Genomic DNA, 23,010 nt, shown 5'->3' with positions numbered 1-23,010 from the left:
GCGCAGGCGTGACGCCCGCGTGTCGTCACTGGAGCGCCCCAGCGGAAGCGGGGAGTGCGTGTTGTGAGGGTCTTCACCATGGTTCCTGGCGTGCCGCTCCCCCCGGAGATCCAGCTGGCGCAGCGCTTGGCGGGCAATGAGCAGGTGACGCGGGACCGCGCGGTGCGGAAGCTGCGGAAGTACATCGTGGCCAGGACGCAGCGGGCCTCAGGTACGCGGGCGAGCGGGCTCGGAACCCACGCCGCGTGCTCCCGCGGTTCTCTGGCTCTGGCCGTCCCCGTCGAAATGCGTGCTTTTCCAGTGCTTCTGTAGCTTGCTGGTGCTCTTCCGCCGGCCCTTACCAGTGTTCTGTGTACTTGACGGAGCGTCGTCGAGTTTCCCAGGAACGTGCCTTTTGTTGAGCGGTTTCTATGCTTCTGGTCCTCAGAGAGCGACCCCACCCCCCACCCCCACCCCTGCCAGCAGCCTCAGCATCTCCTGGATATCCCTTCACAGTTGCAGATTCTAGATTCCTTGAGCAGGGGTTTGGCTGAGGTCATGGCCGTAAGCTTTAGGAAGCGCTGCAGGGCGGTTTTCCACGCTCCAATCCGAGAACCGCAATTTGGGAAATCGCCTCACCGAATGGCGGTGTTGTCCTTTGCTAGCCTGAATAGGAAACTTAACTTTCACCGTTTGATCTGTGAGATGTAATAGGAAAGCTACAACTCCTTGATCTAACACTGGCTTAATTATCACTGCATCAACTATGGGTCACCAGTGAGTCCAAAAGTGTTGAGGTTCTGAGTTTTAACCTTGTGGGACTAACCCTATCGTTTAGCTGGTGCACGAAGCTACTAGGGGAGCTCCTCCTGACACAGGTATGGCAGTTGTGTTGGCAAGTGTTTTTGGGGAAGGGCTCACTGCCTACTTCCTGCACAATAATTGATTCTGGAGTAATTCAGGCAGTTGTACTTCCTTCCTGGCAAGGAACGGTGGGTTCCAGTGTCCACCGAGCCTCACTGTTGCTCTTGTGGTGCAGGTGGCTTTACTCCAGATGAGCTCCTGAAGGTGTGGAAAGGACTGTTTTACTGCATGTGGATGCAGGACAAGCCGCTCCAGCAGGTGAGTGCTTGGGAAGGTCTCTACAGAGCATGGGCAGGAGTGGATGGTGGACTGATGGGCAGGTGTTTATCCCCCCTGCCTCCCAACATGGCCGCAGACATTGGGTCGAGTCACTCAGCTTACACCTCTTGTTCTGTGTGCCTGGCTTGAGCATCTTGGTGACATGGTGGCAAAGCTTGTCATCCACAAAGCGGGCTGAAGTTGATGGTCTCACATTTTTCTCTGCTTTGGTTGGAAACCCAGTCCTGCTACAGTAGAAGCAAGGGCAGAATCCAGGTCTCCTGGGAGGGGCCCTCTCCTGTGGGCCTTTTAGGATAGCAGTTCTCAGCCTGTGAGTTGTTTACACAGTTGGAGGGGCCTTGGGAGCAGATTCCTGACCCATATTCTTGTGCCTGCTGAAAACAGCTGTTTCCTTGTTAAGCTACCTTAGGAGTCTTAGCCAGTGCACTGGGCAGCGCTTAATACCAAGAGACAGAAAGATAGTGAGTGCTTTGTGTGTCTGCTTGCCCCCTTTCCATCTTGGTCCTCACCATGTTGTGGTAGTAGTATTAATTAATATTGTCCTTTTTTTTGTTTGTTTTTTTGTTTTTTGCTTTTGGATTTTTGGAAATAGGGTTTCTCTGTGTAGCCTTGGCTGTCCTGGACTTGCTTTTGTACACCAGGCTAGCCTTGAACTCACAGAGATCTGCCTGCCTTTGCCTCCCAGAGTGCTGGGATTAAGGGTGTGTGCCACCACACCCGGCCCATATGCAGTAGTCATTTCTTAATCCACTATTATATGAATATCAGACACAGAGACCTGTTAGATTATTGATAACCTTAAACACTAGGGCTGGGCAGATATAAGCCCCCTCAGCTACCTTATTGTCTCACAGCCACGCATCCCACGTCACTTGCTTTAATTGTTCCTGCCTGGGCTGCTTCCCATGCACATCCCATAAACACTTGTACTTGTTTCACTTGGGCTGCGTCTGCTGCATCACGCCAGTCCTCAAAGCAAGATCCTCCAGGCCACGTGCTTCTAGCTCACGCTAACCCATGGTGACCTCCTTTCTCCCTCTGCCCCACATCCTTCTGGGATCCCAAGCCCATCAACCTTAGCTCCACCTTCTTCTCTTCTGCCCAGCCAGGTGTAGGCAACTATATTGGCCAATCAGGGATAACTTGGGAGGCAAAGTTACACATATACACTTGGTATATGTGAGGTTGTGCTCTTAAGACAGCAAAGATCTTGGGGGACAGACAGTTAACCCTTGGGTACATAGTAGCTCCAGACCAACCTCTACACCTCCATGTCTGAGGCTGTCAACCCTCCTGCAAGGCTGCTGCCTCGGTAAGGCCAGTTCCGACTCCTGCTGTTTATAGGCAATTTTTAGGAAGTCTGATGGTTTCCGCAGAGTAGGCCTTTTGTAGCAAGGAGCTATGCAAAACTTGAAGGCCAACCAGCGGCTGGTTGTTTGTGTGAGTGAGTGGGCCTTGGTTGTGTTTGCTGTCAGAGCACAGCACTTCAGGGCCTGAGGTGTGCTTCCTATTTCTCTCACAGGAAGAACTAGGAAGGACCATTTCCCAGCTCATCCATGCTTTTCAGACCACAGAGGCACGTGAGTACAACACTGAAGCCAGGCCCATCCCCGTCAACACTAGCATCTCTGAGATTCAGAGAGACCAATGCAGCAACGTGTTCTCAGACCTCAAGCTATAGGGAGGTGGCTGTGTGGGTGCTTGTGGTATGGAACACGGCCCAGTGCTCAGCCTGAACACACACACTCTACTAAACAGACATGGCTCTAGAGTGAAAGGAGAGGTAGAGCATGCAGATACCAGCCCAGTGTCGCCATACCATAGTGTATGTATTTGAGTGCTCTATCTACATGTATACCTGCATGCCAGAAGAGGAGATTAGAGGGTATAGATGGTTGTGAGGCACCATGTGGTTCCTGGGAATTGAACTCAAAACCTCTGGAAGAGCAGTCAGTGCTCTTAACTGCTGAGCCATCTCTCCAGCCCCATAAAATTATTTTAATTGCTACTTCATGACTAATTTTGCTGCTGGTATGAATTGTAGTATAAATATGTTTTCCAATGGCCCTATTTGACTTCCAAAGGGGCCATAACCCACAGGTTGAGACTCGCTGTCTTAGTGTGTTTCCTAGCTCTTTCGTTTTCCGACCAAATCCCACATCCTGCCTGGCTGTTGGAATCACCTAGGCGCCCTTTAAAAATCCTGGGGCCCAGATCCTGGCTCCGGCCTCTTTGTACTGCTCTGAGGCAGTCCTGACAGGAGCTGGAGGTGTGTGCCCATGTCCTCAGTGAGCTGGGCAGACGTTGGCACAGTGACGGGCATAGCACATTTCCTTGGTTTGGGAGAATCCCTCCGCCCAGCTCTCTTTGGAGACAGGTTCTTACTGTGTAGCTCAGGCTGGCCTTGAACTTGGGATCTTCCTTCAGTGTCCCCGGGCACTAGCATCACAGATGTGTGTCATGGGGTCAGGAGAGAGTGGCTCTGAGCTCCCTGCTCTCAGAACTGGCAGGAGACTTGCTTTGCTCAGTACAAAGCTGAAGTGATCACTTGGTGCTCTAGTGACCAGGCCACCGTGACTGAGCCATCTGAGCAACCCTTTGCTGGGGTGGATCTTGTAGAGAAGAGGAATTGCCTTCCCTGGCTTCCAGCTCTGGGGTTTCCCAGGGCTGGTTCCTCCTTGCCATATATGTGGCACCTTCTCTGGTGGAGTGAGATTGGATAGGGTCCACTCAAGACCTGCTTTAGTGCCCTGAGCACGACCCCTCTGTTCAGTCTGGTGGCATTTTAAAGTACCAGGGCTTTAGACCTTCTCCATAAGATTTTTGGGGTCACAGTTCAGACTGCATCCTGTGTCTGCCTCATCTGTTACCTGCAGGATTAGTGCATCTAGCTGGGCAAGCGCCAGACATCTGCCTACAGCTCTGCTTCAGTGACTCCTTGCTAAAGGTCTAGGTTGAGTGTTGAGAGGGCCTTAGTCCAAGCCAAGGTAGGGACAAAGGCCTGGGGAGGATGTGTCCCCAGTAGTCACTCCTTTTCCCGGACCTTTGCTTCCTCTTTGTGCACTTGTGCAGACAGCAGAATGACAACTTGACTTGAGCTGTTTTCTCTGGAGCCTGGGAACCCTCACTTCTGAGCTCCAGGGCTGCCCGTGAGGGACTTCTGTGGGCATGTTGTCCCCACCCCCACTTGGCTCCAGGATTCATGTGTGTGTGTGTGCTTTCTCCTAGAGCACCTGTTCCTGCGGGCGTTCTGGCAGACCATGATCCGAGAGTGGGTGGGCATCGACAGACTGCGCCTGGACAAGTTTTACATGGTGAGGCAAGTGCGGCCCCAGGTTGTGCGGTGAGGCACCCCGGGGCGGAGGAGTCCTCAAGGGCTGGTTTGGAATGTACTACATGGCTGTAGCACTGCTCTAGCTTGGCATGTCCCACCTTAAGGGTTAGTAGGAGTTAAAGCAGGAGCCTTGCCTTAGTCCTCCCTGTCTGTGGAGATCCTCTTTTGGCTGAGGATGGCTCTGGGTTTTCTTTCTTCTCTGTGTTGTGCTCCTTTCAGCCAGTGTGTTGCTTTCCAAGGCCCATTTTAAGAAAAGATTTTTAAAAAATGTTTTGTGTATGAGTTTTGCTTGTATGTATGTGCACCGGCTGCCCTTGAAGGTCAGAAGAAGGCATTGAGGTCCTCTGGAACTAGAATTACAGATGGTTGTAAACTACCACGTAGGTGCTGGGAATTGAACCAGGGTCCTCCTGAAGAGCAGTAAGCGCTCTTAACTACTGAGCCGTCTCTCCAGCCTTCAAGGCCTATTTCATCTATGTGTTGTATGTGACCAAGTCTAGCGGCTCAGCTTGTGGCAGGGCCTACTTTCTCAGTGGTAGTTTAGATAGGCACAAGAGTCAAGCCTGCGTTGTCCCCAGGTGTGACATCAGGCCTCTGGTGTGCTCTTTTCCCAGTGGCTCTTGGGTCCCATGTATCCTTCGCTGTCTTTTTACTGTGACCTGGATCCACAGTGGGCATATTATTTTAAGATTTAAAATCAGGAAAACTGCATAAAACACTGAACCATGTCAAGGGGGAGTGGGCCACCATGGGAAGGCTGCTGAGCCTTGATTAGTGTTGCAGTGGTTCAGAGCAGAGTTTGCCTGTGTCTCACTCTCTGCTGGGGAAAGGAGGGCTTGCGAGAGCTTGGGAGAAGTGACTCTGCCTCCCTTGGGAGGAGCCCAACGCATGCCCTGACCACTGTGCTAACTCCAGTTTATAGTTCCCACTCAGGTAAGCCTGCCTTTCTGTTGCTCAAGAGCCAAGGGCAGAGCTTTGATGTCCAGGCCCAGGGTCCTGAGGGCATAAAGTGTCTGGCCACCAATATCTTTCCTGTCTGCAGCACTCCGCCCAGTCATGCAGCTGACTGAGGCCTTACTTCATGGGGCTTCTGGGACACGGGGGAGCTTGGTGACATGTTGACTGGTCTCCTGCTAATGTGAGTTTCTTTTGTGTCCAAGCTCATGAGGATGGTCCTGAGCGAGTCACTGAAGGCTGTGAAAACCCAAGGATGGGAAGAAAGGTGGGTCCACACTGAGAGTCAGATCCCACAGACAGGTTAGGTCGGGGACCTGCGTCCTCTGGCTTACCCTGAGCCCTGATTTTTCTCTTGTGATTCTTTGTTATAGGGAGGTAGCCTATGTGTTACTTGGTACCACAAATGGTGCTGAGTCAAGATAGCTTTGTAAAATAAAATGGTTCAGATGGTGCTGTCTTCGAACTGTGCTATCCCACTCATTTTTTAAAAAATATTTAATTTTAATTTATGTGCATTGGTGTAGTGGGGGGGTCTCAGATCTTGGAGTTGCAGACAGTTGTGAGCTGCCGTGTGGGTGCTGGGAATTGAACCCGGGTCCTTTGAAAGAGCAGGCAGTGCTCTTATTTTCTTTCTTTGTTTTTGTTTTGTTTTTCAAGACAGGGTCTCTCTGTGTAGCTTTGGCTGTTCTGGACTCGCTTTGTAGACCAGGCCAGCCTTGAACTCACAGCAATCCTCCTGCCTCTGCCTCCCAAGTGCTGGGATTAAAGGCATGTGCTGCCACACCACTGAGCCATCTCTCTAGCTCCCATTTCTATAGTCAGGAAGAATTGTGTACACTGGTCCTAACACATGTGCAGGCAAGGGCCCCTTTTTTTATTTTTTTTAACCATTTATTTATTTATTTATTTATTTATTTATTTATATGTACACCTGCACGCCAGAAGTGGGCACCAGATCTCATAGATGTTTGTGAGCCACCATGTGGTTGCTGGATATTGAACTTAGGACCTTTGGAAGAGCAGACAGTGTTCTTAACCTCTGAGCCATCTCTCCAGCCCCAACGGCCTCTTTTTAACAGGCATATGGTATGAGCAGCTGTGCTGTTGGTGGTCGTATTTCATCCAGGCCCCTTGCTTTTGACCACAGTATTTAGGTGGACTGGCCTATGACCCTGAGCAGTGGCTGGCTGTGTTCCATCTGACCATGACTTCTGTGGCAGCAGTAGGCTTTCACTCCTCTGGGGTTCTGCTTCTACTCTTGTTCTCTGGGACGCTCAGGTCTAGAGAGCTAACCCCTAGGTGCTGCCTGCCTACCTGTGTCCCTGCGTACAAGATGGGGCAGCAAGTTCCAAGCCATGTGCCAACCCGAGTCCAATACCACAAATGTTTGAATGTTTTCATATTTTAAAAAATTTTTTATTGCATATACAGTGTTCTGCCTGCATGTACACCTGCACACCAAAAGAGGCCACCAGATCTCATTATAGATGGTTGTGAGCCACCATGTGGTTGCTGGGAGTTGAATTCTGGACCTCTGGAAGAGCAGCCACTGCTCTTGTCCCTTGAATCATCTCTCCAGCCCCTCATTTAACATTTTTAAAAGTAATAAATATTTTGACTCTTTTTTAACTCTTAGCCATCATCAAAACCTCCAATTTTTGTCATTGTTTTGTTTTTTTAAAGATAGTGTCTCTACACAGCCCTGGTTGTCCTGTAACTCACTATATAGACCAGGATGGCCTTGAGCTCACAAAGATCTGCTTCTGCTTCCGGAGTGCCAGGATTAAAGGTGTGTGCCACCATGCCCAGTGACCTGAAGAGTAATTTTAACTCCAATAGGCAGTTGATTTGGAAGTTCTGAGAACAATGCAGGTGTGTCTACATGGCACTGCCTAGGGTGTTTCTTTTTCTTCTCTTTTGTCGGGGTGATGGCAGCAAGAGGAGAAGGGCCTGGAAGGAAATTTAGATAGGTTGGCAAAAGTCTGCATTAAAGAAGCTGACTTTGTAAGCCTGAGTCACCAAAGTGGCACCAGTTGTCAGCGGAACTTGCAGGGAGCTGGCCTTTGGGCTACTTTTCACCTCCTGTGAAAGCCAGAGCCACTCCCCTGAGCCCACTGGGTGCCTCAGAATGAGCATGCTGGGCTGTGGTGTTCAGAGCCACCCTGCTTCAGAGCTCTCCTGCCTTCAGTTTTGAGTAGTTTCTTTCTTTAATCCCTTTGAGACCTATGGCTCTGCGTCATTTCAGGGCTCAGTTGTGGGTTACTAGTGACTCACACAGAATTCATTATGGCTTTTTTTTTTTTTTTTTTTTTTTGGTTTTTCGAGACAGGGTTTCTCTGTGTAGCCTTGGCCATCCTGGACTCACTTTGTAGACCAGGCTGGCTTTGAACTCACAGCAATCCGCCTGCCTCTGCCTCCCGAGTGCTGGGATTAAAGGCGTGCGCCACCACGCCCGGCTGTCATTATGGCATTTTTAATTTAGTTAATGTTCTCTGATTTGCTGTTGCAACTTCGTTTTTGGAGAACACCCAGAAGAGCCCTGGTCCTGGCGGAGCCCAGGCGATGTGCTTGTCTGGTGTGCACAGCCTGGCTGCGCTGTTCCTGCTGCTTCCATGTGTGCTGGTATCTGGAGCTCGCCTGGCTCTGGTCTCCCTTTAGGTTTTGTGCCTCATCTTGCCATTGGCTTCTTCGCCCTGAGCCTGGCACAACATCACTTTTCCTTCCTGTGTTGGTGACCATTCACTGGAGCAATCCAGAGGCTCCTTGGACGGCATGTGGCACAGTTTCAGGCTTTTAGGGAGTCTGCACTGTCAGCTGCTCAGGGCTCTGAGACAGTTTGGCCTATGTGCCAGGGAGAGTGACAGGTGCATGGCTTCCCCGTGTTGCCAACTCACTGGCCACACAGCAGGGCCAGGGAGGCCAGTCATGGCCTGTGGCCCAGCCCTTGTGGTGTACCTTCCTCTTGGCCTCTGGTCTGTTCTGACCTGACACATTTTCCTGAGTAGAGAGGACCAGCCAGCAGAGCATCTCAGTGGCCATATTTCCACTTGTGTCTTAAAGATACAAAAGGCCTATGTATATTCGCACATGCTTTGTTTGTGGCCAAGTGCCAGGCTCTTGTCATGTGTCGCACAAACCTGGGCCAGTAGGATTCCTTTGTGCTGCTCAGACCCAGACCTCCTGGTCTTTGCATGTGGATGTGAAAGGTCAGAGTGTTCCTGTCGATGTAGAGGGAGCAGGGATACCGCTGACCTGTGGCCTCATGGCCACCACTCTTCTTTCCTTCTCTCTCTCCAGACAGATTGAGCAGTTGCTGGAGCTGCTAACCACCGAGATACTGAACCCTGACAGCCAGGCCCCCAATGGGGTGAAGAGCCACTTCCTAGAGATCTTCCTGGAGGAGCTGACCAAAGTGGGCGCTGCAGAGGTAAGGGGGCTCAGGTGAGGTCTGGGCTGTGGCTCATGTGCCCAGTACTGAACACTCCTCCTATCTCTTGGTTTTCCCACAGCTCACTGCAGACCAGAATCTGCAGTTCATCGACCCCTTCTGTCGGATAGCAGCCCACACTAAGGAGTAAGTGATGGGCGGCTCCTGGGGTCTGACCTTTCTCACTCGTTCGTCTCAAGCCTGTGGCCATTGGCCCCCCATGCTGTGAGATTGGCGTGGTGTCTGAGAGTCCACACCAATGGGCTCTCTGGCCTCTGCTTCACCCTCAGCTCCTTAGTTTTGAATAAGATCACTCGGAGCATCTTGGAGACGATTGTGGAGCAGGCTCCCTTGGCCATTGAAGACCTGATGAATGAACTGGACGCACAGTCTGGGGAAGGTGAAGTGTCAGGTGATGATGCCGAGTCATCAGAGGGTGAGCAGGAGCTGCAGGACACACCGCCCAGGAAGCTGCCTGCGGGTGAGGAGCCCTGGCCCAGCCTAGGCTGAGCCCAGGGCTCTTGCTGGATTGGTCTAGTTGTCCTGGCTCTTCTCTCCAGTGTCCCTTATTGCATGGCATAAAATATATGCTAGGCTCCTCTCCTAAAGCTGTCTCAGAACTTGACTCCCAGCTCAGTTCCTGGAGCTCCTGTCTAAGCCTGTAATGCCCCCTGGGTCCTGTGAGGTGCCCTGACCCCCCTTTTACAGGACAGCATCTACCAGGTTTTGTTTCTGTTTGGGGTGGTGTTGGGAATGGAGCTTAGGCCATATGCACTGTTCTAACCTCAGTCATGCCCAAGCCCTCACCTTTCTCCTTCACCTGTGATTCCCTGTTCCCATCAGTCCTGTCCTGTCCCTGCCCTCCAGTCAGTCTGTGTCTAACTAATTGCAGGGAAGGACAAGTGAGTAGACTGCACATTCTGCTTATAAATGGCCCCTGAAGGGCTTGGGGTAGGCCAGGGTTCTGGTAGCAGTGAGTCTAGCCTAACTTGGTCTTGATGCTGTGGTCATGGGTTCTCAGAGAGGGGGTTTTCTGCACACTGGTGTCCCCTTTCAGCTTTGTTGCCAGCGCTGACACACCACCTGGGCATCCTGTGTACCTTCCCATCTTTCTCTTAACTGTCCTCTTTCGGCGAGGCCCATTGCTCTCTGCTTGTGGCTCAGCAGCCACTCTCCACAGAAAACCATCCTGCAGCTGTTGTTCTTGGCAACAGTGTTCCACAGCACTGATGTCCAGCAGCCCCTCACCTAAAGGCCATGCTGAGAGGGTTGTGGGAGCACGTGCCTGTAACCCTAGCACTTGGGAGGCTGAGGCAGGAGGATTGCCTAAGTTTAAGGCCAGCTAGAGCTGACGTAACAAGGCCCTATCTCAATTCCGCTCCCCACCAACAAGGCACTGCTGCCAAAGTTCTGAGCACACAACTGAGCCCAGTGTCCCAAGCTGAGCTAAGCACGGCTTCAGTGGTCCCTGGCCTAACCCACTGCTGGGACACCTGAGTCTGCCTTTGCTGCCCAAGATGCCTCCTGACCTACAGTCCTCTGAAGGTTTCCTCATCTCTGCACTCCCCTGGAGACCAGCTGCTTGTGCTCTCCCCAGCTTGTGCCAGTGCATGACCAAGAGGGTCCTCAGTGCTGTGCTGTTGGTATTGGGGCACCCCTACACTAGGCGTGGTACCTTGAGTTCAGGCTCCATTTTGTTTTTAGGCTCCGTACATAGGGCTGACCCTGAGGCAGTCAAGGAGCAGGCATGGGATGACGAGGAAAACACTGGCCCTGTACTCCAGGTAAGCATCAATGTTTGGGCCACAAGGTTGGCCTTTACCCTCTGGACCCACGGCCAGGAAGGAGGTCAGTAACAGGGATGTGCAGATAACCTTTATGGAGGCTGGCTTTAGGGGGAGGATGGTTGATGAACAGCTGGGCAGCTCTTGGTAGGTGCTAGGAGGTTGATGCAAGGACTAAGCCAGCTCTGCTGCCCCTCTGTGGCACACCTTTTGTTTTGAGCAAGTAGTCTGACCCTGCCATTAGGGTGCTGGCCTTGAACAGGGTGGCACAAGCTTATGGTTTGCGTTTGGGTTATAGCTCCGGAGTCAGCTCAGGGAATGGGGTCAGGTGCACTGCAAAGGTCAGATGTCAGTAAGTCATTCCTACCTGTCTGTTATGGCTTGTAAGGAATTTAAAGCTAAAGGGGACTTTAAGGCCAGCCACACAGTAAGACCCTGTCTCAGAAAGAAAGTGAAATGGAGTTAGAGGCTGCCTTCTGAAATCTGGTGCTTCTTTGGGGCTGTGCAGCGCTGGTGCCTGTGGGGTGGCAGTCTCTGTCTGCTGGCTTGGCTGCTAAGTGCTGAGTGGGCTGGGTCTGCTCTTGTGGATGAGACAAGAATGCCAGTGTTGGCCAGGCACAAGGAGGCACGGGCTGTGCTCTGGCATGTGGACGCTGACTGGCCCCTGTGTTTTTCCCTTCTTTTTGTAACAGTTTGACTATGAGGCAGTTGCTAACAGACTGTTCCAGCTCGCCAGTAGACAGAGCACCCCTTCTCAGAACAGGAAGCGCCTATACAAAGTGATTCAAAAGTAAGTCAAGAGGCCTGGCCTCACCCCTGCTGCATCCTTCATGGAAGTCAGCTGTCTGCTTACCACCTAGCCCCACCCCACTGCCTTTCCTGGGTGTTACCATGTGAAGTGGCCTGAGCCAGAGAGTATTGCAGGATGTTTGATCACATTCTGAGCCCCAAGATTGTGTTATTCACTGGAAAAAACCTGTTTTTAACTGTGGTGTAGCCCAGCCATAGCACACATCTTTAATCCAAGCACTTTCTGCTTGAACATTGTAAACAGGATTAAATAAAGTCAACCACAGGTCAAGAGATGGAGCAGGCAACCAGTTGACAGGAGGTGAACATAGGATTATTAAGGAAAAAAACCATAGAGAGGAAGAGAAAGTCAGGAGGACAACTAAAGGAGACACACAGGAAGTAGAAGGGAGGGGGTTTGAAAGAGGTTTTTTGAGGTGGTGTGGGGGGGGTTCTTTCTGGGATGTCGTTGGAGGGGGAAAGTCAATGAACCCCTGCATCAGCTTCCAAGTCTGTATTATTAACATAGAAAGTTGAGATTTTGTTAAAAACTAGGCGGACATCAGACAATCCCTGTGAAGACAGAGCCACAGCCAGAGCTAATGTTGTCTGTTGTTCTTTCAGGTTGCGGGATCTGGCTGGAGGTGAGGATCTGTTGCTCTCGCTCTCTCTCTCTCTCTCTCTCTCTCTCAGGAAGAGCCAGTGCCTGTGGGATGGAGCGGTTCCCAGCCATCCCTGAGGCATGAGAGGTCTCTGCAGAGGTCTGTGACGTGGTGGGGGAAGGGTAGGCTCAAAGGCTCCAGCACTCATTGCTCCTCTGTGCTTGCAGAGTGGTGCGCAGACTTCTTTGCCAGTGTTGGTCCTTGGAGGCCTTGTGACCTTTCATTGTCCTGTTCTGGCTTGCTAGGGAACCAGCCTCTCTTCACTCACCAGAATGTACCTTGATGCTTCATGTGGGCCATAAACTCATGCCAATATTTCTAGATGAAGTTCACTCTAGAGTGTGTGTGCTGTGCGTGTGATGGGTGTGTGCCCCGGAACCCAATGCAGAACTGAACATCAGTCACCACTATGCATGTGCAGCCTCATGCACTCTAGCCTAATCGCCTGTGTGAGGAATAGACCTTGGCACTGTACGTGTGCCACAGACTGCCTCTCCATATTTCCTTGGTTCTGAGCTGGGTCTGTGTCTACCCCTAACATGGGTCTCAGCAGCTTAGTCATTGCAAACATGTTGAGTCTCGTATGAGAGCAGACCTTGCAGAATGGAGATGATGCATTCCCTCCACATCCTGACTGTCACCTGCTTCTCAGGCATTTTCCCCGAAAATGAAATCTCTGAAAAAGCCTGCAAGAAGCTGCTAGAAGGGAGGCGGGAGAGGAAGAAGAAAAAGAAACGTTTGCCCAGATTGGAGCCACAGAATGATAAAGGTAGGCCCCTGGGCGATGATTGACATACGAGCTGCCTCACCTTCCTTGTCTCCCTTGCTTGTGGTGCTGCCTTTTCTTAGGCTCCCTCCCTGCTTACAGTGCTCCTGGCCTGGGACCCCGTCACTCGTCACTATTCCCTTTTTTAGTTGGAAGTCTTTCAGTGCTCTGACTAGACTACCTCTCTCTGGCCTCTTGCACTCTTTGATCGGAGCCTCCTCTGTCCTTCTCTATTCTTCAGTGGTCCTGAGCCTCACCACTCGGCACTGTTGCTTTCTGGACCTCTACCCCCTGGCCTTCCCGGTGTGTGTGCTAGCATGCGGCATTCTTGCTAAAGACTGTCCAGGGCCTGCCGTACATTGTTGGTGGCCTTGCCCTGAGATAGTTTTTTCATGTGCTAACCTAGGATTTGTGCTGTGAAGGGTCACTGGGTTTACCATCTCTGTCCAGCTATCTCCTCACTGAGGTCCATCCATATTGGTTCCAGCTGCAGCCTTCTCCCCAGCCTGCCCTAGGCCTGGCTCCAGCCTCAGTCTTCCAGATCTGACAGGGCAGGTTGAGTTATGTTTGCTGGCCTTGGGGTACAGGCTCTGGCCACTTGTCAGATAGCCATCTCTGCCTCCCTTCCTGCAGCCTCTTCTCACTCTGGTTCATGTCTGGGCCCTTTATCCTGAGCTCTGCCTAATCTTTCTGGGGACTTGGTCCTTGAGCCCAGCTCTCTCTGATATCCACTATCCACATGTCATGGCTGCTCACTGGTCAGCAGCCATGGCTGGTACTGTCCCTAATGCTGACATCATAGTTGAAGAGTTGAGTGAATGGAACCCACTGTATTGCCCAAGCAGCTTGCTCACAAGCCTCACTGTGTCCACAGCAGGAAGCGAGACAGAAGCCTCAAGTGCGGATCCTAGCCCGGGGATAAAGAGGAAGAGAAGTGGGAGGATGGATGAGAAGGCTGGCCGAAGAGGGCCTCCTGGGAAGAGGAGGAAGCCTAATGCTAGAGCAAAGGGGGCTGGCGTCCAGCAACTAAAGCAGAAGAGGAAACGGGCATTGCCGAGTGAGAAGTAAGGTGCACAGCCCAAGCCGGCCAGCCTTCTTACTGCACCTGGGGTAGGGTGCCTGGGCATGCTCCTGCAGCCTCTGAATGCCGAGGCTCTGAGCTTCCGATAGGGGAGAACCAGGAGCAGGATGGAGGAGGAGACCCTTTGTTTAGTGCTGGCCTTCAAGAACAATCCTGCCTCAGAGCCACTGCCTGCACACCAGAAATTCATTAAGACTCAAAGGTTCACATGTACTGTGGGCAGTGGCCACACCTGACCCTGGCCAGAGGGTCAAGAGATTGAGTCCAGCCTGGGTCCCAGCGTAAGACCCCCATCTCAGCCTCCCTCCCTGAAAGTAAGGAAAACAAAACCTGTATGGGCACCTTGGGCTGCCCACAAAATAAAACTACAGGTCCTTACAGCACATGGCTGCTTCTGCCCTTTGTTTGGACTTCTGTGGGGATGTGGTAGGTGCCACTTCCTGGGTGATGTGTATATTTTTATTAACTTAAGTGTGTGCATCTGAGAACCCTTGCAAAAGAGCCTTCCAGGTGACCGTGGGTTGGTGCTCTGTACTTCCACCTCCCATACTTGCTCTGTTGAGGGTATTCAGGAGGTTCCTGTGACAGAGGTGACAAGGCCACGGCAGGAAGGCCTGGCTGTTGCCACCACTTCTCTTTGGGACACTGTAGTGTGCCTGTGGACACAGCATGCATTGAGACCCCAGCCTGGGGGCCAGGACATGGCCTTACTGGGCTGCTGTTTCTCAAGAGTAAGGCAGACTCAGGCCTTTTGCTTCAGGTTTGTCTCTCCTTGGGGATCACTGGGACAGCCAGGGTTGCATGGGGCCAGGTGACAGGCCATGGGAGGAAGGACAGTGCCAAAGCCATCTGCGTGCCCGTGGAGGTTGTGGTGGAGGCGTGCACTGGAGACAGCATTGAAAAGTGTGGTGACACTCTGGTTCTCATCAGTGTTGCTGCTACTGAGTGAGGCCCAGGCTCCATGCCTGTGTCCTGGGGGAAGGCCTGCCCCCTGCACCATGTGAAGCACTTCTGTCTGAGGTTCCCTCTAGTAACTGCCTCACTCCACACGAGTCACCACATGCCCTGCTGTTGACTGTGGCTCCTAACTGATGTGTCATGCACAGCTGAGGATGGCATCATCTGTGTAAGTGGTCATCTTTAATCCTGTATGGGTAGATTTGAGAACGGGCAGTCTACACCATCCACCCACTCTGTCATTCATTAATTATTAGGACTTTCTCAGGCCTGGGCGGCCACCAGCAGGGCAGCCATCAGTTATGCCTGGTGTGCTTTGGCTAGCAGCCCTCCCTGGGCTGGCAGCCTCTGATCTGCATCGTGTCTGCCGGCTACCCTGCTCTGCACACGTGTACCTGTGATTGTGTGGGGCATGATCTTGGCATCTGGCGTATTTCACTTAGCTCTTCTCAGGACTCATGCCTGTAGCATGTGCTGGAGCTCCCTGTCTAGACAACCCCACTTAGAGTATGCTTCATTTATGCCTGTGGACACTTGGGGTGTCTGCCCTGGGCTGTACATCGTGCACATGTGTCTTCACTGCTCTGGGGGAGACACCCAGGAGTAGAATTGTCTAGGCAACTGAAGGACCTCCAGGCTTTTCTGCAGCACGGTCAGTTGACCTGTTGCAGCCTTAGGCATGACAGCTCCTGCTCCTGGTGGGACTCTGAATACAGCTGCAGCTTCAAGGAAGGCTCTACTGCCTCCACATAGCCCCAGGATGTGGGAGTGGACTGGGTGCCCAGCATTACCTTCTGTTCCCAGGGTGGGGAACTTGCCCTGCCCTGCTGGGTGTGGCAGTCCCTGTTCTATCATCAGTTGATCTGAGGAGGTGATGCACCAGATTTGTCTCCGCCTCTGAGTATGTGAACTCAGCCGGAAAACAGGCCCCTCAAGCCCGTACAAGCATGAAAACTCAGGAGAGAGGGAGTTCCATGGTGCTGACCAGGTGAGCTCCAGGACCCCACAAACACGAAGCACCCCTAGTGCTAAAGCCCCTCTTTGAAAGCTGTCTTTCACACCTGCCTGTGTGCTGTGTGTTCACACCTAGACAAGGCAAGATTCTACACAAATGGCTGCTGCTCTGTATCGATGAACCAAGGACACAGAGGAAAGGCCCGTGCAAGTTCAGTGCAGCCTGAGTTCTTTGATTTCAAATTGTTTGCATCTACAGGTGTTTGAATCCTCAAGTTGGAGCCCATAGTAGGTATGGAGGGTGGGCGGAATGTGATTTATTTTTAGTCTTTCTCAAGCACACGCCTTTAACCCCAGCACTCAGGAGGCCGAGGCAGAAGAATCTGCAGTGGGGATGATGTGTGAAGGTTGCAGGCAGGCAAAGCCCAGGCCCAGAGAGAAGGGATGCTGTATCTTGGATGGACCTGAAGGCAGTCCTGGGGACCTCAGGTTTTTCTCTTGAGGTCTTTAGCTGATGAGATAAGACAAGGGCCCTCCCTGCACACACACAGAGGGGAGGACTGCCCGCTTTATTAATAGCCTGCTATATTAAATATCAACTCTTATTTATTTCCATGCTGTTTGTTCGTTTGTTTGTTTTTCGAGACAGGGTTTCTCTGCGTAGCCTTGGCTGTCCTGGACTCACTTTGTAGACCAGGCTGGCCTTGAACTCAGAGTGACCTGCCTGCCTCTGTCTCCCGAGGGCTGGGATTAAAGGCATGCGCCACCACTGCCTGGCGCTCCATGCTTTCTTAACTGCCCTCCTGACTTGGATGTAGGCTCTGTCCTTCAAGTGAGTCTGTGCCCAGAGAGGATGCTTCTGCTGAAGCCAGCCATAGGAACCTGGTCCCCTTTCTCTGCTAGACCTCCCTACAGGCTCTGATGAAGCTGACCTTCCTTTTTGAGCCCCAACGCTTTATTCCTGGCTCCATGCAGAGCTTGCCAATCGAAGAGCAGGACCCTTTTCTTACCTGCACTCTCAAGGTTTCTGTTGCTGCAGTTAGTACCATGACCAAAAGCCATCTGGGGAGGAAGGATGTCAGGGTAAGAAGTGAGGCAGGAGCTGATGCAGAGGCCATGGAGGAATGCTGCTTACTGGCTTACTCAGCCTTTTTTAGGGGGTGGGGTACTTTGAGACAGGGTGTCTCTGCGTAGCCCTGACTGTCCTGGAATTCTGCCTGCCAAGTGCTGGGATTAAAGGCGTACACCATCAACACCCAGCTTAGCCGATTCCTAATGCCCGGGACCAGTAGCCTAGGGGTGGCACTACCCACAGTGGCCTGGGCCCTCCTACATGACTAAGAAAATGCTCTACTGGCCTGCCTGCCTACAGTTTGGTTCTTCAAAGGCACTTTCTCAATTGAGGTTCCCTGCCTTTGGATGACTATAGCTTATGTCAAATTGACATAAAACTAGTCAGCAAAATAGATCTTTTGTCAATTTGACAGAAACATCATTATTAAGCCACAACATTCCCCCCCCCCCGACATATTAATATCAGTATCAATATAAAACACTTTACAAACTTAGTCCCATGGTCTTAGAGGTTCAAACACTTAAAGGTGTTTTAAGAAATCCAAAGTTGAGGCCGGGCGTGGTGGCATGCCTTTAATCCCAGCACTCAGGAGGTAGAGGCAGGCAGATCGCTATGAGTCCAAGGCCAGCCTGGTCTAAAACGAGTCTAGGACAACCAAGGCTACACAGAAACCCTGTCTCGAAAAACCAAAAAACAAAACAAGAAATCCAAAGTCTGGCTATGCTTTTGGTGGCTCATGCCTTTAGTCCTAGCTTTTAGTCCCTGTACTCAGGAGGAAGAGGCAGAGGCAGGTGGATCTGTAAACTGAAGTGATGTTTTCATCCCACCGTGTGTTGTTTGCCCACCACAGGTGTCCAGTTTCGTAGCGTGTCACAGGTGCAGAGACACAGCCTGTGTTAGGACCTTTTCATCACCCACAGAGAAACTTCCCACTCTCTGCCCCTTCCTCTAGAACTGACTTGGGGGATATCTGGGTAAGGCTGTGTCCTCAGTAGCCTTGTGTGGCAAGGACAGCTGGGGATCACAGGCTGAGGTGCACTTACTGTCTCCTCATACAGTATATGGCAGGATACTGTGACCTGGGTCTTGCCTTTGTATCTCATTTCCTTCAGCTGGTCATCAGACATGGCCCTAGGAAGGTCACACTACAGACAACTGTGCAGCCTGTGCCCACGAGCTTGCACACATACATATTCTAACATTTCCACCCACCTGTCAGTCACTCATGCATCTTTGTAGCATCCGTCTGCCCACCTGCCTTCCCTAACATCTAGTGTGCCTCTCCTGGCATCTGCCCACCCACATCTGCCCATGTTTTTACTGCTCTGTCTACTGTCCAGGCCATCTCCTTATCTATGACCTCAGATGGCGGGGACTTTCACCACAGTTTTGTATGCAAAACAGGCATCCTTCCAGGCTTATAATCTCTTCTGAAGATGACACCCTTCTGTCATATTTCCATATTGTGACATCTCATCCTTGAAGTCCCCCTCCCCCGCCCCAGCATACTGAAGTCACTGTGGGCAGGGGCTTATGCCAGGAAGCCTTGGCCTGCACCTTGAGGGAGGGACAGACCAGAGAGGAAGCCCGTGGGCACTAGGCCACCTCATCTCCTTGTGTCACCTCCAAGTCCCTAAATGGAGTTCCAGGATCTGCCTCTAGGGGAAGTCTGGGTCCTGGTTAAGGCTCCGAAGAGAGCAAGCATGCATCTCTAGTTTCTTGACTGCTGGCTGTGGTTTCCAAGGGAACAGGCTTGGGCAGTGGGAGGGAACTTTCCTCTCAGGGCCTCTCTACAGCTGAAGTGCCCCTCTATTACCTGTTTCCAGTTGTCAGTTTCCACCGTGCTCCTAAGCAGACTATGATGCTCTGAACAAGCGCTTTTTGTCACCACTTTACTAAGTTCTGACTTGATAGGAATCGAAGGGGTGCAAAGAATGGGTGGTGTGACTCACTACATCAGGGCCTGAGCCAGGTTTCTACTGGCTTAAACAAGAAAGGGGATTCCTAGCTGAGCATCTGCACTAAAGTTGAGGCTACTGATTGGTCCCTGTAGCCCAGACCCCAGGAAGGAGTGTGTAACAAGGCCACATACTCCAGAGTCCTACACTGTCACAGTGATGCCTAGAGTCTCTGGAGGCCCACTGGGTTGGAGAGCTGTCTGGGCCTCTACCAAGTGCAGTCAAGGCAGGAAACCCAGGTTTTCCCTACTGACATATCAGCTTCCTGGTCCAAGTGGAGCCACAGTTCCCCAGAGAGGCAGTGCCAGCATGTGACTCTTCCATGCTGTCTTGTCTGCCCACTACTCCCTACACCCTGATAGCTTCCAGTCTGTTGATGCCTTTTAGGTCTCTGAAGTGTATTCAGAAAGCCTAGCACTTACAGGAGGGGGTAGTGGGTGAGTGGGTTGCTTTACCCTGGAAAGTTAGAACAGCTGTCCTCAGGCTGAAAGTGGTGGCACACACCTTTAATCTCCGTACTCAGGGGCCGGGCGTGGTGGCACACTCCTTTAATCCCAGCAGAGGCAGGCAGATCGCTGTGGGTTCGAGGCCAGCCTGGTCTACACAGCAAGTCCAGGACAGCCAAGGCTACACAGGGAAACCCTGTCACAAAAAACCAATAAAATAAAATCTCTGCACTCGGGAGGCAGAGGCAGTTGGATCTTTGTGAGTTCGAGGCCAGCATGATGTATAGAGTGAGTTCCAGGACAGCCAGAGCTGTTACACAGAGACACCTTATCTCAAAAAAACAACCAACCCTGTCCTCCGGCCTGCTTTGTTGCAGCTTACAGAAGCGTTGGTCCACTGACCTCTGGCTCCCTTCTACCTGGTGCCTTCTTCCCTCGGGGTGCACCCTTCCTGCAGCACACACCAGAGCTGGGTGTAGACAGGGACCCAGGACCAGGGCAGGGACAGGGAGCTGGAAGTAGGAATCCTTAAGTACCAAGAATGCTTAAGAGACCTGCCTTCCCCCTTCCTCCTTCAGTCCCCACTGGCACTGTCACACCAGCCATGGCCTTGACTCCTTTTCACTGGATTTCTACAGCCTGCCTGGTTACCCTTTGCACAACGAATTCTTGCTAAGAAGTTCACTCTGTCTCTTGAGTAGGGCACTCATATTCACCAAGTCACTCAGCTGTGTGCCCGCCAACAAAGATTCATCTTTTTTTTTTTAATGTTTTTGGGCTGGAGAGATGGCTCAGAGGTTACAAGCACTGTGTGTTCTTCCAAAGGTCCTGAGTTCAATCCCCAGCAACCACATGGTGGCTCACAACCATCTATAATGAGATCTGGTGCCCTCTTCTGGCCTGCAGGCACACATGGGGGCACAACATTGTATACATAATAAAATAAATCTTTAAAAAATATTTTTTTATTATTAGTGGAGGGTGGTATGTGTGTGCCATGGCATGCTTGTGGGGGTCAGAGGATAATTTTTCCAGAGTCGGTTCTCCTCCCGCTGCGGGTCTGGGGATGGACCTCAGGTGCGCTGGCTTTGTGTGCTGTGTTGTAGGACCCACTGAGCAGTCTCCTTCCCCAGCCTGTCTTAATAGGGGGTTCCTTTCTCATCAAGGAAAAGTGAGAGCAGCAGGCAAGGAGACCGCTATTGATGGTAAAATGCCTGTCTCCACAGGGGATTCACAGCATGCAGGGGCCACACAGGAGAACTACCTGGGAAGCCTCTGATGACCAGGAGACAGAAGGAACAAGGGGAGGTGGCAGGGGCTGGACTGGTTGGGTTTTGTCAACTTGACACATCTAGACATGCCCGGGGAAGAGAAACTTTGGTTGAGAAAATGCCTCCGTAAGAGTGGCTGGCCTGTAAGCAAGTCTGCAGGATGTTCTCTTGGTTAATGACTGATGGGGGAGGGTCCAGATTACTGCCTGCTGCCACCCCTGGGCAGGCGGGCCTGGATGATATTAGAAAGCAGGCTGAGCAAGCCACGAGGAACAAGCCAACAAGCAGCATTTCTCCGTAGCCTCTTCAGTTCCTGCTTCTACCTTCCTGGCCTGCTCGACTTCCTGGCCTGCTTCCCTCAGTGAGCTGCAACCTGGGATATGTAAGCCAAATTAACACTGTTTCCCCTTCGAGCCGCTTTGGTCAGTATTTTATCACAGCAATGGAACCCTAAGATGGGGATCTCCTGAGGCTTCTGTGGGTTGAGCAGGCGAGTCAGAGTAAGAACTGAGGGTGGGCTGGCATGGGACATTTCAGCAGGCTTGGTGCGTAGGCACTGTCCCCAAGTGTCCGGTACCTGTCTGAGGTGATGAGAGCAAGACGTCCCTTAGAAACAGCGGCTGGGTGAGGGCCTAGCCACCTGGGTATGAGTGAAAGGTGGGCTCTAGGGCTGGTTGGTCACTGTCTCTAGAAAGTGCAGCCAGCTCAGCAGTGTCAGCCAGCTCGGCCCTGGGTGTCCTAGCACCAGCTACAGAAGCTAGAAAATGCGGTCCTCACAGTGCTGCTTCCTCACCTGCTGGTTTTCTAGGTTTTGCCCACGGCAAATGAAAGGGAGGAGAAGGAGAAAGACAGAGACTTGATCTTTCCTCTTCTTACGGATGTCTCTACATCACAACAAACAGTTGCAGCTCAACTCCTAGCAAATAGCTGGTTCTTGGAAACCAGGTGGAAGCAATTGTCTGGGGACAACCACTACACTGGGAAAGTCCACTTGAGCCCAGAAGGGGGCGCTGCTGATTTGGCCGATGGAGAGCACCACGAGGGCAGAGAGCAGGTGCTGAGTGTGTAGGGGACAGACACTGGCCCTGTGCAGCATGCAGGCCACTTCAGGCACATGAAACCTAGTCTGGTCACCCCCCCCCACACACACACACACACAAAGGCTGGATGTGGATTGTGTACACCTGTGCATGTCTGTGGAGAGTGTTATCTCCACTGTAGCTCATTTTAGCCCACTGATTCCACACTGTCACTTTAACATATGTGGAAGATAATGAACGCATAAAGAAGAAAGGATTTGTTTGTTTTGCTTTCAGGGTTTTGTTTGGCTCACAGTTGGGAAAGTCGCAGTCTATGTCAATTAGCTCCATTACTCTGTGGTCTCTGATGAGTCTGACTTTGACAGGAGCATGTGATAGCGCACAGCTGATCATCTTGGTGACCTGGATGTAAAAACAAACAAGCCAAGAGAAAGACCTTGCTGGGGCCCCCGCAGGCCCCCTTAGGCCTGTCCCTCCAGTGAAGACTTCCCACTATGTTCCTCCTCTAAGAGCTTCTACCACCTTTCAGTACAGTGGAGCTGGGGGCCAGCCTCCAGGGAAGGGTCAGCATTCAAGTGACAAGTGACGGTGATGCTGGAGAAACTTGTAGTAAAATTGATGCCATAAAAAAATAAATAAATTGGGGCTGGGGAGATGGCTCAGAGGTTAAGAGCACTGCCTGTTCTTCCAAAGGTCCTGCGTTCAATTCCCAGCAACCACATGGTGGCTCACAACCATCTACAATGAGATCTGGTGCCCTCTTCTGACAGGCAGGTAAACATGCGAGCAGAATATGTATAAATAATAAATAAATAAATATTTAAAAAAATAAATTTACTAATGTTTCTGGGAAGTGTTGGGTCTTACTTAAATCCCAGCACTTAGGACAGCTAGGGCTACACAGAGAATCCCTGTCTTGGAAAACAAAAAACAAACAAACAAAAAGCCAAACAAAAGAAAGAAACAGAGAAACAAAGAAAAAGAATTTACTAGTGAGCTTACTTGGGAAATACTTATAAAACACTTATTACAGCAAGTAGAATTTAGCTAAAGGCAGGCTGCCTCCCATACAACAGAAAGGTAGAGTGCTAACAGCTTGTTAGAAACGTTGAGAAAAGCCGGGCGTGGTGGCGCACGCCTTTAATCCCAGCACTCGGGAGGCAGAGGCAGGAGGATCGCTGTGAGTTCGAGGCCAGCCTGGTCTACAAAGTGAGTCCAGGACAACCAAGGCTACACAGAGAAACCCTGTCTCGAAAAACCAAAAAAAAAAAAAAAAAGAAAAAAAGAAACGTTGAGAAAGAAGTCTGTGCCGTAACTGAAGTTTAGGGTTGCTGAGAAAGTTTCTGCTAGCACTTATTCATCAAGGTGGACCTCCAATTAAGCCTTA

The 23,010-nt window shown here is 51.5% G+C and overlaps 1 protein-coding gene across 2 annotated transcripts; it reads left to right on the top strand.

The window, feature by feature from the left end:
* Rrp1 (ribosomal RNA processing 1) lies at positions 1-13,950 on the top strand. Of its 2 annotated transcripts, none has more exons than XM_051153361.1 (13): positions 1-211; positions 1,019-1,101; positions 2,645-2,702; positions 4,351-4,436; positions 5,617-5,678; positions 8,711-8,840; positions 8,923-8,987; positions 9,131-9,321; positions 10,545-10,624; positions 11,317-11,414; positions 12,038-12,057; positions 12,728-12,844; positions 13,719-13,950. In XM_051153361.1, the coding sequence occupies exons 1-13, from the start codon at positions 79-81 to the stop codon at positions 13,907-13,909; spliced, it is 1,314 nt and encodes a 437-aa protein (XP_051009318.1). In that variant the 5' UTR covers positions 1-78; the 3' UTR covers positions 13,910-13,950. The 2 variants fall into 2 exon arrangements, with proteins under 2 accessions (XP_051009318.1, XP_051009317.1); XM_051153360.1 differs by having other exon boundaries at positions 3-211; positions 13,716-13,950.
* Positions 13,951-23,010: the final 9,060 nt, after the last annotated feature.

This window comes from Acomys russatus, chromosome 11 (genome assembly GCF_903995435.1).
Source record: "Acomys russatus chromosome 11, mAcoRus1.1, whole genome shotgun sequence".
Classification (NCBI taxonomy): Eukaryota; Metazoa; Chordata; class Mammalia; order Rodentia; family Muridae; genus Acomys; species Acomys russatus.
This window is presented reverse-complemented; position numbering and strand designations above follow the sequence as displayed.

What these genes read in the sequence shown, in the direction of transcription:
- Rrp1 (XM_051153360.1), top strand. Translation starts at nt 79, where the DNA reads ATGGTTCCTGGCGTGCCGCTCCCCCCGGAGATCCAGCTGGCGCAGCGC. An exon ending in GCCTGGACAAGTTTTACATG is followed by an intron (nt 4,437 to 5,616) that starts GTGAGGCAAGTG and finishes TTTGTGTCCAAG; the next exon opens with CTCATGAGGATGGTCCTGAG. An exon ending in CCAAAGTGGGCGCTGCAGAG is followed by an intron (nt 8,841 to 8,922) that starts GTAAGGGGGCTC and finishes GTTTTCCCACAG; the next exon opens with CTCACTGCAGACCAGAATCT.